Source organism: Convolutriloba macropyga, chromosome 6 (assembly GCF_964194025.1).
Source record: "Convolutriloba macropyga chromosome 6, txConMacr16.3, whole genome shotgun sequence".
Lineage (NCBI taxonomy): Eukaryota > Metazoa > Xenacoelomorpha > Acoela > Convolutidae > Convolutriloba > Convolutriloba macropyga.
Window position 1 is genome coordinate 13,438,260 of NC_134473.1, and position 15,757 is coordinate 13,454,016.

A 15,757-nucleotide genomic window follows, 5' to 3' on the forward strand; every position below is an offset into this window, starting at 1 on the left:
CAACGTTGTTCTGCAAAAAAAGTCAATAAATATTTTACAACATAATCTTTTGTAGTTAGAAAAACCATGATTTATGTACAGATCCGCATGAGTGATCCTCCTGGTTGTTTTATGAGGAACGCTTTAGGACTGTAATAACGTTCTGGTTAAAGGAGCGCTAATTATGACAAAAAAATTTGTAATCTGGGCGCAGTTCAACAAATTTGATCTGTATGATAAACATTGCTTTTGTAACGGCTGCTCATCTATCAGTGTCAGGGATAACTTAACACCGCCCCGTTCGTTTCAGCGATTTCAAATCTGTCGGGATATTGTGTTTTTGCAGTTAATTTTTGTGAACTGTATTATCCGCTATACTGTAGATTACCGTTGCACTAATTGTTACTCTATTGGCCTTAGAAAATACTTGTTCAGCTTTGCTGAATAACGTTTTACTTTTCTTGAAATAATCAAATAACTCCAAATTTCAAATAACCAATTGGTCGCAAAAATATGGATTTGTTATGGTATCTCCTAAACTGCAAATGCCAGGAACAAAATATTATTTGTGCTTATGGACGCTGTTTAGGTCCACTGTTTAAACTTGAATTATATTGATGGACCAGGATTTCCGGATTTTAAATTTTATACCCAATCTTAATACAATGGGCGAAATACAATGTTTTCCATAACCTTGTCACAAAGTTCTCAGATGTACTAATCAAGAAACTGGAATCAGCCTAAGTAACTGGTAAATGAATGAAACGAGAACGAAGACTATCTGCTCTATAACTCAAGTTATTAGAACTTCGTTCCACAATGTGAAAATTTGAGAATTTCAAAGTCAATTCTACTTTCCGCAAGTCAAAATTAAGTTAAGATTGTACAATCTTTAATATGATCTACAGAAAGAACACACGATAACAAGTAAACTACCTCTCAAGAAAGAGTGCTTCAAAACGCACTGTATGTCAATTTAACAAGACACAACTACGAGTTTCGATGATTTTTGGTAGTTTTTCAAGCTCTATTTACACTGCCGTACATGTCAAAATTGCATTTCTGATTAGTTGTAGATCACTATGTCGTAAGATTCTCTGAATGCGCTCAGTTTGGGGTTCGGAATACCTTATGCGGTGCCCCGCACTCTCTGAATTGGTATGAAAACCGCAAAATTCACCGAATCTGGCTTTCCGAAACTCTTGCTCCATTTGAGCTCAAATTGTGTGATTGTGAAAACTTTAATACGCGGCAATAATAGTGTAGTTCGAGTTTCAGTTTCAGTTTAACTTCATGTTGGACGATTGCCAACTAATAATAGTTACTAAATATAAATGTTGAACAAAGTGAACAAAGCCGTATGGCTTCGATAGAATGTAGCATTAAATATCGCATGTCTTGTTATTCTAGCTTTAATGCTTGAAATGGCCTTGAAGCGCTATTCAATTTGGCTGTTAAGTTAGTAAGCTCAGCCGCCATATCGCCGTTACTGTTTTCTATTGCGAAAACATCTTTTCCAGGTACTATTGTGGCGAGCTTAACTACTTGTCTCCTGTACACTCCGTCGTTTGTTCGAACTATCGCTGGTCGAATCACACCGTGAGACCCATCGAGGGTCTCCTTAACCCGACCTAGATTGTAATATTCTCTTTTATTTCTGCCTTCGATCAACCAAACGGGATCGCTTTCTTCAATTGTTTCGTTCAACGTAGATCGCCATTTTTGCCGATTGTTCAGAGTTGTCAGATATGCTTTACGAAATCCGTCCCAATCAGATTTGAAAAGGCTTGAATTTGTCAAAAGCGCTTTCTATGATCCAGAAATGCGCATGGCAGGTATGGTAAGCAAACATTCTTGTTGCCAAGCAAGAAGTGATTGGGTGTCGATGCTTCCAAGTTATTAACATGTGAGCTCACTGGAGTCAACTGTCTTGCGTTCAACGTCTGCTCAACAAAACACATCGTAGTTGAAAGAACGTCCTCTGTGACTGGTCTGTTACCCAACACTTTATACGTTACTTTCTTGCAACTTCTCACCAACCGCTCCCATACTCCTCCAAAGGGATGTGCTGCGTGTGGAATGAACTTCCATCTGATTCCTCCTTGATTGAGATGTTCTTCGATCCCTTATTTCTTCCATTCCGCAACGCACCCTGCAAAGTCTTTTTCAGCTCCAACAAAGTTTGTCCCGTTGTCACTGAGGATTGTGCTCGGTTTGCCTCTTCGTGCAATAAATCTCATAATTGCGTTGAGACAACTGTCTGTGTCCAACTTGGGTACAACTTCGATATGCATCGCTATCATAATTAGGAAAGTGAACAGACAACATCATCAATTTTCATTTCTTCGCCCAATCTTTACAGTGAATGGGTCAAAGTAGTCAACTCCAACATTTGTAAAAGCCGTTGAAGCGTCTAACCTCTCTTCTGGTAGATCGGCCATTACTTGTGCTATCGTTTGTGCTCTGCCTTTTCTGCAGGTAACACACTTGTTCTTGGTTGATCGTAAGGCATTTTCTACGCCTAGGATCCACATTTCTGCTGAACAATGTTTCTTGCATGCTCAGTGCCTTCGTGTTGATTGTCCTTGTGCTCGTTTCGCAAGAATAACTAAACCACATGATGTTTTCAATGCAACAATATTGGGTACTTCGCATTGAAGTCCAATTGAATTTTGCCTAGTCTGCCTTTGGCTCGAATAAGTCCTTCTTCATCTAAGAATGGTGCGAATTGTAGGATTTTACTGCTTTTTGGAATTTCGTTTTAAACTTTCAGAGATTTCATCTTTTCCTCAAACTGCTCTCGTTGTTGTAACTTGACGATGATTGCTTTTGCTTTTTCTCTCCTCAATGCTGACTTCAAGTGTTGCTGGTTTGTGTTTGCTCAATGCTCGCGCTACGTATGCCACTGTATTCACTAGTCTGACGAAGTTGCTGAATCGTTCCCACTGATTAACAGCTTTTTTTCTTCAGCCCGTATCATGAAGACTTGATGAGGGTATATTCTCTTCATCTGAGGCAAATATTAGGTTCACTTGCTCTGACCATTCACTTTCTGGTCAGTTCAACCAGGCTAGCCCAGTGAGCCACTCACTTTTCTTGAGTTCTTCGATATTGATTGCTCTGGTGCCAATGTCTGCCGGGTTGTTGACACCGCTCACATGTTTCCACTGTGAAACATCAGTTGTATCCAGTATTTTAGCCACTCGATTGGCCACAAACACTTGTTGTTTATGATGGGTACTGTGTATCCACTGCAATACTGCAGTTGAGTCTGATCAAAAACTGCAACTATTTGTCTTCATTTCATGTTCTTTGACTATTTGTTCTTTCAACCTCACTGCCATCACTGCCGCTTGAAATTCCAATCGCGGTATTGAAAGATGCCTCATCGGCGCCACTCTGCATTTTCTAATGACAAATGCTAAGTCAGCTGAGTATTTTTTTGGTTGTGAACGTAGATAGGCCACTGTACACATTGCGTCTTCAGACGCGTCGGCAAACACATGAAGTTCGATTTTATTCCTCTCTCTGTTGAAGTACCTGATATCGATGCTTGTTTGATCTACACTTGGAAGTTGTTGTTTCCATCTCAGGAATTTTTTTCAGCAGGCTCAACTTCGCTATCCAAATGTTGTCCACTCTTAATCCAGATGCCTTTCAGAAGTCGTCCCAAGTGAACACTGAACGGAGCAAACAATCCGATCGGGTCGAATACTGAGGGTACCAGAGACAGAATCTTCCTCTGAGTTATAAGTGTTTGAAATTCTTTGTTTGTACCTCTGTACACTTGAAGATTATCATAAGTAACGGTCCATTGTAGTCCTAGAACTATTGTTCCCTCCGTATTGGGTTCCACTACGACTTGCTTCGTATTGCTGAATCATTTGTATTTCAAGTTCTCTGGGATTGCTTTGGTAACTGCATCATTCTTGCTTATCCACTTCTCCAATTCAAATCCATGTTGTGAGAAGAGAGGTTGTAGTGGATTGAACACTTCAATTGCTTCTTCAGGGGTTTCTACCGATTGAATGAAATCGTCCATGTAAAAGTTTTTTGTATTGCCTTTGCTGCAATCGGATACTCTTCTTCGTTGTCCTGTCCCACTCGTTTAAGAGCATAATTTGCACACAAGTTGGAGAACCCGTAGCTCAAAGAACATGAAGCTGATGTTCGTATGTTTGAACAGGGTCGTTAGTTCATGGACGCCATAGCAACATCAAGCAACTTCTATCCTGTTCGGGAACCTTCACTTTTAGAAACATCGATTCGATGTCAGCTGTCAAGGCTATTGGTCCTTCGCGGAATCGGAAGATTGTTCCAATCAACCCGTGTAGCAGATCAGGTCCTGCTAGTAGGTTGTCATTTAGGCATACTTCTTTGGAATTTGAGGCAGCCTTGCAGACACGTCTTACTTTGCCGGGCTTGTTCGGGTTTAGTACTGGATGGTGTGGCAAATACCATTCTTTCCCGAAGTTGCATGTCACTTCGGACCCGTCCAATACCATTACGAATCTTTTTCTACATCTGTATCTACTGACTGCTGATACAAACTCTTCAGGTTTGGATCCCTTTGGAATCTTCGCTCCAATTAGTAAAGCTGACCCAAGGTTGAGCTGTAGTTGTTCGGTAGGTTTGGCTCCAGCTCACTCCACAGTAATCGCACTGGTACTGCTCGCCTGTGAATTTCCTCGTACTCTCTAGCATCCTTTGTGCCTGCTTTTCCTTTTTTGACTGACTGACAACTTTGATATTCGAAGCGTAGGTTTCTATGTCCCAACAGGTTTGGATATTCTAAGCCACTGTCACATCTTCTGTGAAGACAAAATGACAAACATTTTGTCTTCTTTGCCCGTCATGGGTCCACTGACTACCCAAACTAGCTCTGATAGAACGACGAAAGGTTCACTTCGTGTTCCTATCTTGTAGTACAATGGGCGTTGTAGCTCATAAGCATCTTGACCAAGGATGATGCCTACTTCCATCAAGTTGAAGCCTTTGTTGGGTTGTAGTTGTAGTTTATGTTCCCTAAGGAGATTGACGGGTGTACAAACGCTTCGATTGAACGCACCTTTGAAAATATTCCCTTTGTTTTGAGAGGACTCTTTTCTGTCTTCAGATCCTTTATTCCGTTTATGCCCGCTACGTTGAGCGTCACATCGGTGCCTTGGGCTCGTAACTTCTCTTGCACACTTTGATCGATGAATGAAACCGTTGTTCCTCTATGAAAAGCATATAAGTTCAACCTGTTGCCACCGCTCTGTATTGAGACAGGAACTATCTTAAGAAAGCTCGTAACTTCGTTAATCTGGTTGATTGTTGCTGCGGTTACGTACGTTGACTGCGTGATTGCCCTTGCCCATTAGATTTTCTGAGTGTAGCAATCGATTGTGCTTCTTGATGCATCCATTGATACCGCACGCATTGACTTTACAATCTTTGATTGCATGTCTTTTGCATAGACATCAGTAACATAAACATGTTTCCTCACTGCTGCGTACCGATCATTCACACTCTGGATCTTGAACAGGGGACAGATCAAAATTTTATAAGTGCCATCGGCTATCGGTCAGTGATATTTTTGCATTTGCTTGTTTCTTTCACGTTCAAACCAGCACTGATGTTCAATGTTTTCGAGAACCGCTTGTCTCTATTTGCGCTTCTTCGGTCGTCTTCTCTTCGCTCTCCCTTGAAAGCTGAAAATCCTCCGTCCACGAAGGCTATCCTAGATAGCCATTTTTCAAAAATAATAAGATCAGGCTAGTCTTCATCTTTATCATCAACATAGAACCACCACTTCTCTTTGAGAACTTGAGGTAGTTTATCTTCTGCTATATACAGTGTCGAGCTTGATTGCAGATCACCAATCTGCTGGTACTCTTTGAGCACATTCACAAAATTCGAAACAATAACTGAGAAGCTGATCAGAGTTTTTGAGTTGTGAGGTTTCACCTGACTTGCTTTGCGGAGACTGTCCAGTCGTGCATCAATGGTCACATATGGCCTTCCAAATTTCTTCACCAGATTGCCCATACAGCACCATAGAACTGTCCAGAATAGCCATTCCAGAGATTGCAAACCTTGTTTTGCCTGTCAGTAGAGTCTTCAAATGGCCCATGTTCTCTGAGCCCGGTATTGGTTGTTAATCCACTGTAGCAGTGCACATACTAGACCACTCGGGCCATTCGAGAGGATTTCCATCGAAGTTGTTCAGCTTCAGCTTTGGTAGGTTACTGCTACCTGAATATACAGTGTTGTATCGTAGACCAGCTCTGGGGGAAACGTTTTAAATTTCAACACTTGAGGAACGGTCTCGTGAACTGCGATATCGTCAGAAGTGACTATGTCTCTTCACTTCAGGGGTTGCTTCAAGGCGAGCTTTCGATCGATCTGGGGTTAGAAGGTTGTCGATCCTACTGGGTCAGTCTGAGACATTTCTCTTCTTGGGGGTCCAGTTGAGGGGTGATTTGTCTCGAGCATTAGTTGATTGGGAACGAACATCATCATTCTCTAATGCTGTTGTTTACTTTGCGCTCTAGCTCACGCTCTTCCTCCAGTAGCTGGTGCTTGGTTTCCAGTTCCTTTATTTGTATTTCCAGCTCTAGCCTCCTTCGCTCGAACCGTGCTTGTTCCAGTCGCATCTTGGTTTCGTAATTCATATCGAATTTCTCCATCCTTTCCTCGCACCTTTGCTTTGCTGAAGATGTTTTCGAAACATTCTCCGTCTCCTGGCCACTTGCTAAATGCTCCATTTTGCACTGTTTGAGCAACTGGGTTGTCCGTTGGGTAGTTTTTGCTGCTCTCGTTGTTGTTCAATGTTTAGGTTCGTTTGCTTAGCTCTGCATTCCTTGCTGGTTGGGTGCCTTTGCTTGTATATGTAAGCCAATGATAGTCCCAGCTTGCTTTGCATTTACTTGCTTCTTTTAGATGTTCATCGACGAAATTCGTTGGATAGGGTGCAAGCTTGTTTCGACGCTGCCGTTGCTTGAGTATTTTTCCTCTAGAAGGTGAACAGTCTGTTGGTAGAGGGCCTTAAATTTGTTGTGTCGATCTGAATCTTCAATTATTTTGTAGCCAAGCCTTCGTTTAATATTAACTTCTTCCACTAAGTCTTGGGACTTCTTGCCTTACCTTTCAGCTGTTAATTGAAGCTCCTCTCTGCGTGTTGTGCTTGAATTGCCTGGTTGCTGTTTGCTTTTGCTTATTTCATCTGAGCGGGATTCGCACTTCAATTTCTTTATTGAGTTGCACTCTTCTGTTCGCCTCACTGTATTACCTGCTACACTGTAGATTACTGATGCATTACTTGTTACTCTACTGGTCTCAATAACTGCGTGTTCAGCTTTGCTTAATAACAAATTACTTTTCTTGAATTAATCAAATAACTCAAAAATTCAAATAAACCAAATAGTCTCAAATTTATGGAGTTTTTATCTCCTCAGCTGCAAATGCTAGGAACAAAAAAACTTGTGTGCTTTTGGACGCAAGGTAGGCCCACTGTTTAGTATAAGGACAATCAATATAACTTGAACTATATTGATGGGCCCGAATTTTATGTTTTATACCCAATCTTAATACAAAGGCGATATACAAAGTTTTGAATAACTTCGTAACTAAATTCTCAGATTTACTTATTAAGAAACTAGAATTAGCCTAAGTAACTGATAAATGAATGAAACAAGAACGAACACTCTGCTCTGTAACTCATGCTATTAGAACTTCGTTCAACAATGTGAAAATTTTCGAATTTCAAAGTCGATTCTACTTTCCACAAGTCAAAGTTTATTTAAGACTGTACATTCACTAATATGATCTACAGAAACAAGATACAATAACAAGTAATTAACCGCTCAAGAAAGAGTGCTTCAATACGCACTGCATGTCGATATAGTAAGACAAAATTTACGAGTTTCATTGATTTTTGTTTGTTTTTCAAGCTCTATTTATACTGCCGTACATGTTAAAATTGCATCTCTGATTGGTTGTAGATCACTTTGTTGTAAGATTCTCTGAATGCACTATGTTTGGAGGTCGGGAAATCTTATACGGTGCCCCGCACACTCTGAGTTGGTATGAAAATCGCAAAATTCGTCGAATCTGGCTTATCGAAATGGGTATCTCTTGCTCCATTTGAGCTCAGTTTGTGTGATTGTGAACACTTGAATACGTGACAATAATAGTGTAGTTCGAGTTTCAGTTTCAGTTTAACTTCATGCATGACGATTGCGTACTAATAACAATTACTAAATATAATTGTTGAACAAAGTGAAAAAATCAGTATGACTTCGATAGAATGTAGCATTAAATTTCGCATGTCATGCTATTCTAGCTTTAATGCTTGAAATGGCCTTGAAGCGCTATATATTTTGGCTCTTAAGTTAGGAGGCTCAGCCGCCACAGCTTTCCAGAAATTGTTAGTATCTCGCTTTAAATATTTATACATCGTTTTTCTTGTATTGTTTCAGCTGGACATAGAAGTTCACTTCTGCATCAAACTTTACGTTATAAAAGCCACAAACGGTACAGTCAAAGGATGTGTCGGTTTTCAGATCCGTTTCCTGAATCTGTACGATTACCAGTTAGATCTATTCTGTACAACTATGGTCCAACGAGAAGTCCGAAACGTGCCAAAACCCATTTGAGAGCAAAAAGTTTTGCCCGCCCCACGAAGTCAGCCCAAAAATCAAGTCTGTAGTAAGTCATGCTGCAGGTCCGAAAAAGGAGCTGAGCTGGCTAGAGGGGTCAGATAAAACGTATGATCTGCCTAGTATGAGCAACTGGGTTGTCCGTTGGGTAGTTTTTGCTGCTTTCGTTGTTGTTCAATGTTTAGGTTCGTTTGCTTAGCTCTGCATTCCTTGCTGGTTGGGTGCCTTTGCTTGTATATGTAAGCCAATGATAGTCCCAGCTTGCTTTGCATTTACCTGCTTCTTTTAGATGTTCATCGACGAAGTTTGTTGGATAGGGTGCAAGCTTGTTTCGACGCTGCCGTTGCTTGAGTATTTCTTCCTCTAGAAGGTGAACAGTCTGTTGGTAGAGGGCCTTAAGTTTGTTGTGTCGATCTGAATCTTCAATTATTTTGTAGCCAAGCCTTCGTTTAATGTTAACTTCTTCCACTAAATCTTGGGACTTCTTGCCTTACCTTTCAGCTGTTAATTGAAGCTCCTCTCTGCGTGTGGTGCTTGAATTGCCTGGTTGCTGTTTGCTTTTGCTTATTTCATCTGAGCGGGATTCGCACTTCAATTTCTTTATTGAGTTGCACTCTTCTGTTCGCCTCACTGGCCTGTTGCTGTTGATTTGTTTGATTCTTTTTGGGGGATGCCTTAGGCACTCTCTTCATCAAATTGGACAGCAGTTTGCCTTCCGATGTCCGGGCCGGCAGACCAAATGAAACGGCTTCTCTCCTATCAAAGTCAAGGAAACTTTTACACCCCCCAGATCGCTACAGTGGTTTTAAATCTGTCTGGATAATGTGTTTTTGCAGTTAACTTTTGTGAACTGTATTACCCGCTACACTGTAGATTAATGTTGCATTACTTGTTACTCTACTGGTCTCAATAACTGCGTGTTCAGCTTTGCTGAATAACAAATTACTTTTCTTGAATTAATCAAATAACTCAAAAATTCAAATAAATCAAATAGTCTCAAATTTATGGAGTTTTTATCTCCTCAGCTGCAAATGCTAGGAACAAAAAAACTTGTGTGCTTATGGACGCAGGGTAGGCCCACTGTTTAGTATAAGGACAATCAATATAACTTGAACTATATTGATGGGCCCGAATTTTATATTTTATACCCAATCTTAATACAAAGGCGAAATACAAAGTTTTGAATAACTTCGTAACTAAATTCTCAGATTTACTTATTAAGAAACTAGAATTAGCCTAAGTAACTGATAAATGAATGAAACAAGAACGAACACTCTGCTCTGTAACTCGTGTTATTAGAACTTCGTTCAACAATGTGAAAATTTGCGAATTTCAAAGTCAATTCTACTTTCCACAAGTCAAAGTTTAGTTAAGACTGTACATTCACTAATATGATCTACAGAAACAAGATACAATAACAAGTAATTAACTGCTCAAGAAAAAGTGCTTCAATACGCACTGCATGTCGATATAGTAAGACAAAATTTACGAGTTTCATTGATTTTTGTTTGTTTTTCAAGCTCTATTTATACTGCCGTACATGTCAAAATTGCATCTCTGATTGGTTGTAGATCACTTTGTCGTAAGATTCTCTGAATGCACTATGTTTGGAGGTCGGGAAATCTTATACGGTGCCCCGCACACTCTGAATTGGTATGAAAATCGCAAAATTCGTCGAATCTGGCTTAACGAAATGGGTATCTCTTGCTCCATTTGAGCTCAGTTTGTGTGATTGTGAACACTTGAATACGTGACAATAATAGTGTAGTTCGAGTTTCAGTTTCAGTTTAACTTCATGCATGACGATTGCGTACTAATAACAATTACTAAATATAATTGTTGAACAAAGTGAAAAAATCAGTATGACTTCGATAGAATGTAGCATTAAATTTCGCATGTCATGCTATTCTAGCTTTAATGCTTGAAATGGCCTTGAAGCGCTATATATTTTGGCTGTTAAGTTAGGAGGCTCAGCCGCCACAGCTTTCCAGAAATTGTTAGTATCTCGCTTTAAATATTTATACATCGTTTTTCTTGTATTGTTTCAGCTGGACATAGAAGTTCACTTCTGCATCAAACTTTACGTTATAAAAGCCACAAACGGTACAGTCAAAGGATGTGTCGGTTTTCAGATCCGTTTCCTGAATCTGTACGATTACCAGTTAGATCTATTCTGTGTACAACTATGGTCCAACGAGAAGTCCGAAACGTGCCAAAACCCATTTGAGAGCAAAAAGTTTTGCCCGCCCCACGAAGTCAGCCCAAAAATCAAGTCTGTAGTAAGTCATGCTGCAGGTCCGAAAAAGGAGCTGAGCTGGCTAGAGGGGTCAGATAAAACGTATGATCTGCCTAGTATGATGGACAGTCCGTGCTCACACGCATGCCCAAAAATGGCAAATGCTCAACTTAGTTATCTCCCTGTAAAATGGGGCTTATAAGTTTAAAATAGTTAAAAAAAAGTTACATGACAATTTACCAATGCCAATTACCCAATTCAATTTGATCTTTACGTTCAATTATCCGATTACAAATTAGCAGTCGCTATTACACGGATGTTTTAACATACTTAAGATGCAAATATAATCCCATGTTTGGTTGTGATAGTTTCATATCAAGTCCCCCGGCCATCTAATCGCATAGTCCGCTAAATAGCTGTAATTTTAATAATAGGGTAAATTAAAGTTGCCATTGCCTAAATAGCATTGGGTAAAATAAGCATCTTCTATTCCGATCTCTCATCCTAATTTTCTTATTTTTCAATGAAGAAAACTAAATTAAGAAATGCCCCTCCCCAACACTGGGTGAATATTGGCTGGTCCGGGGCCCTCTCAACGTCTTCATAAAGCATTTCGTATTGTTCAAATCTATCAAAAAAAAATGAAAATATTATACAAACATCAGCTGAGAAAAAAGTAAAACAAAAGACAGATGAGTCATCTGCTTACAGAGTAAGTCTCCCAGAAAGTCTCTCATCCTAATGAGATATATGTACTGCATACCAGCCTCAGTTTCGACAACTTCACTAATTTTGGTTGCTTGATCATTTGTTGAGAAAAATTAAAATGTTCTTTGAAGTGCTCCTAAAACAACGGTGACAATTTTCAATTTTCCTAATTTCTATATGTTTAGTATAATTGTGTTTGTCCAATAAAAGTATGTCTACGGCTTCAAGTGAGTAAACATTCTAAATTGCCCAATTTGAATGAGCTTTCGGAGAATTTCTCAAATTACATTGGATTGTACGGGCAAATTGAAACCAATCTTATGTTCAGACGATACTTTAGCTTGAAGACATCTTGCTGGCCTTCATCGTACAAAAATAAAGTTTACTAACTTTTGTTGTTTGATTATGTAACTTCACCATGATGACACCAGTTTTGACGCCAACTTTTGAAAAGGTACCAGAAACCGAAGTAAAACTGTGATGTCAATTTTCAATTTGATAATCTGATATCTAAACTAATCTGGTACACTAAATTGAGTCAAGATAAAAAAAGGTAAAAACCCATCCATTTGGGTTACTAAATTGAAGTGTGATAAAGAAATATGGTACAGCCTATCAATTTGGGCTATACTAATCAAATGTCTCCTATAATGTTTCAAATCGTTAGCTAAATTGTAAATATGTGCTTGCCTTCATCAATTTGTTTGTATCTCTTGCAAAAATCTTGTTTCAGTGTTGGCGGTAGTACAAGTATTCTTCATAGCTTTTTAGCACTTTTGGCATAAACAGATAATTTCGAAATGAACAATTGCTTTCTTTGCTGTTTCAACTTTTAACTCACGATAATGTTTAAATATTTGATAGTCAAGATGTGTATTAGCTATAAGTTGCCATTGAGTTAACTTACCATCTTTATGTTTAAACTAATCTGCATGTATTACTGTTGAATTTATCATCTCTCTCTCTCTCTCTCTCTCTCTCTCTCTCAAACAAATCGTTATTTTGATCACCATTTGACTAAACAACTTGTTTATTAAATCATTTAAATCATTTACCTAATGTAAAGAAATTGTAGATGCTATTAGTTTGTTGTAAGACTTGATGCCTTGAAAATCAGGTGATTTTTAGCTCTTCTGAACCCCAAACTTTTTGCCTCAACCCTGCGTATCCCTTATTGAGTGTTCAAAAAACAAACCCAATATATATTTTATATCAATACTATTAGAAACGCTTATAAAGGATTACAATTGGGGGTGAAATGATAGAGGGTGTCACCGGGGTTTAATAACAGGGGGTTAAAAAAAGGTGAAAAGGTGAGGCATTGGTTTTAGTAATTAAATTTCGAACTCACCATTTTCTGTCAATTTTATTGCATATTTTTAGAAAGATTTCAGTCTGAAATAATATTGACTTATTCTGAGTCTGAAAAAATTACAGTCTTAGTTAACTTCGTCCGAAATATTTAGGACATAGCTGAGTGTTCTTAAGTCACGCAAGACTAACCCAGATTCAATCTCTTGAATTGTAATAACTCGTACAAAAATTTCTATTTCCTTAAGGAAAAACCAAGTTCTTTATGTTTTCAGCCACATTTAATACCTTGTGTATATGGGAAACTTATCGTTCGAATTGAATTATTTTTTACAAGGATTTACCAGAGTCAAGTATTCCTTCTATTAACAAACACAGAGAGGAGTACACATAAAAAATGAAATGTCTACACTATAGATAAAAATAATGGGAGTGAGTGAACATACGGGTCGCTCACGTCAAGAATGTCAAATAGAATAAAATGCATGCCTTAAAATCGTCATTCAGAAATTGAAAACAGAAAAATAATTTTTCTTAAATTGCGTCGTTAATAAAAATCGTTTTTTTGCGGTTTTCAAATAGGATCATGATCAAATAAAAAGTTTGAATCTTGTCTTGGGGATCGTTTTTTTCATGTACTTTCCTCTTTAACTCAGCGGATATTTCCCAACTCCCTAAACCTTTAGTGGGGTGATTTAAAAAATACGGTTACTGAAAAGCCGTCACCACAAAAAGGCACCAATTTGTCGCATACTTATCAATGTTTCATCTAAAGAGGACCAATGCAGACTCTTCTATTGATGGACAAGTAATTAAATCTGGTCCAACTCAGTCAGATAAAATCATTGAGCCAAACACTTTGATTATAACAGTCGACAATGGTTGCGAAAATCTATTGTACGTTATGATAGTCCCTCCGAGAAATAAATCCAACTTTCAGATAATAAGCCAATCCCTTGAGTTTTTTTCGGAATCAGCGACAGACCACCAAAAAACTCTACAGCGAGCTCTGCAAAAGAAATGCCTTGTTCATTGCAATTAGCGTTGAGCAACAGGTTGTCCTGCAAGCCATGCTCCAGCTTGTGGAAGTAAGTTAAAAAAGCAGGATCTTTCTCTTTCGTGTGTTTGCCTGACTAAGTCCTCGAATGTTTTTGCGTCATTGGCTTCTTAGTTTAGTTAAAGTATATTTGTAGAGATGCTAGATGCTTGAAAATAGATCGAGGTGGACTTGTTCATCTATTATTGGACTTGAGCAATTTGAGAATCTAAAGAGGAAACTGACGTTATAAAGCCAATATACAGGGCTTTTACTTGAACCAAAAATTCCTTGCCCCTAATCCCGACTGGCTGATAGGCAAGCTTTCTTGAAGCCATGAGTCTCCCGACAAGGTATTGATATTTTTTTCAAAGGAATTCATTTGCAGGTTATCAAAGGATTTCAAGACTTGCAAAAGTTTATTCGAAGGAGTATTAAGGGGAACACACTATTTTGACAGACCGTGAAACTCTAAAGTGCATCAACGTGATTGAGCTGTTACAACAGCGCTTCTGTTTTCCAGACTAGTTTTTTTGCAAACTTGAGGCTCAGATCCAAGTGCTCCAAGTCCCTGTGGTTTAATTTGATGAATTAATTTATCTATTTCTAGAAGTCGAGAAGGTGGTCAAACCTATCATTTTCCCAATTGTAAAATAAGAGCATTTTGGCCAACTCCCACATAGGACTTGCGGCGTAAGACTCAATTCTTTTTCCGTCCTAGCTACAACGTCGACATTGATACCAAGTCTTTTGGCGCAGTTTTGGCAACTTTTATTGTTGACTGATTGGATGATTTGCCCAAAAGTTAATGCAAACGAAAAAGGTACTAATGGTCACTTGACTGCACTCCACCTGCAATCATTGCTCCGATTAACCTAATTCAGTGAAGCTGACTTTTCCCATGGACCACCAAAGTCATTGTTGTTCCATCTCTCAAACCAACAATTTTTTTGTTGCTGCTTATAATTTTGACACCTCTATTTTGAGACCTTAAGACACATTTAGACAGTGCGAACAATTTACCAGTTGTTCAAGTCTTGAGATTCTTTCTCGCATCTTTGCAGAAAGTCAGTGCGCAACTGTGATCATTTAATGCAATGCTTTAATGCAATAAAACGTACTGTAGAAATGTGTGAAGCCCATGTGTCTTCTAGGTCCAGTAACTCCTTTATATAGCTTGTCGGATGTATTTAGCTTATCCAGGTACTCTTCGATCAACTTCCTGCCAGCGGAATGCGAGTACAGGTAATCAATTTTTAGGAATCCGGCTCGTCTTACGAAGTTGCTCAGTGAAGCAAGAATGCACAAATTGAGATAGGATTATTCCAGGTATCTTGCTGTGTCCCCCAACCGACATACTGTGCTTTGTATTGACATTGTTATGCTCAAGAACTTGAATCTCATAGAGCTTATCTGAGGTGTCGGGTAAAAAGAATTTGTGCCTGATTGGAACTTCGAAGCAGTCATGAACGGAGAGGTCTTACATATTTTGAGCGAGTCCTGTATGCAGAGAATCATCACTTGGGCAACTTTGAATAAATTTTCAATACCCTGGCGCAGACTTCCAGGGTAACTTTTGAACGATTGACCATTGCTTGACGTATTTCTCAAGTGGTATTTCTTCATTTTTCAGTTTTTAGTACATTGATTTGAAAAACTTGATTTTACTGGACTTTAAAGACTGCATTATTGGGCAGAGAGCTCAATTTGTTTGTAGGGGCTTTCGTATATTTCGGCCCTTTCTCACCCAGTTTTCAAAAAGGAGGGCTGGGGATCCTTGAATTGATTTCACCGGCTTGTCCACTAAGATGTCTTTTTTGAGCCCAACTGTTAGTTTCTAGTTCG

At 38.9% G+C, this 15,757-nt stretch overlaps 2 protein-coding genes across 3 annotated transcripts in view; one reads left to right on the forward strand and one right to left on the reverse strand.

Annotated features, from left to right (window-relative positions):
- LOC142340798 (uncharacterized) overlaps positions 1 to 8,686 on the forward strand; it is a 63,638-nt gene extending 54,952 nt beyond the window's left edge. For both annotated transcript variants that reach the window (XM_075391518.1, XM_075391519.1), the window contains exon 4: positions 8,442 to 8,686. In XM_075391518.1, the coding sequence (XP_075247633.1) occupies positions 8,442 to 8,618 (177 nt within the window). In that variant the 3' untranslated portion in view covers positions 8,619 to 8,686. The remainder of the gene's footprint in view (positions 1 to 8,441) is intronic.
- The window catches only part of LOC142340799 (uncharacterized), a 223,035-nt gene extending 211,016 nt beyond the window's left edge, over positions 1 to 12,019 (reverse strand). The window contains exon 1 of the mRNA XM_075391520.1: positions 11,956 to 12,019. The gene's annotated coding sequence lies outside the window, so the exon portion shown is untranslated. The remainder of the gene's footprint in view (positions 1 to 11,955) is intronic.
- Between the last annotated feature and the right edge of the window lie 3,738 nt (positions 12,020 to 15,757).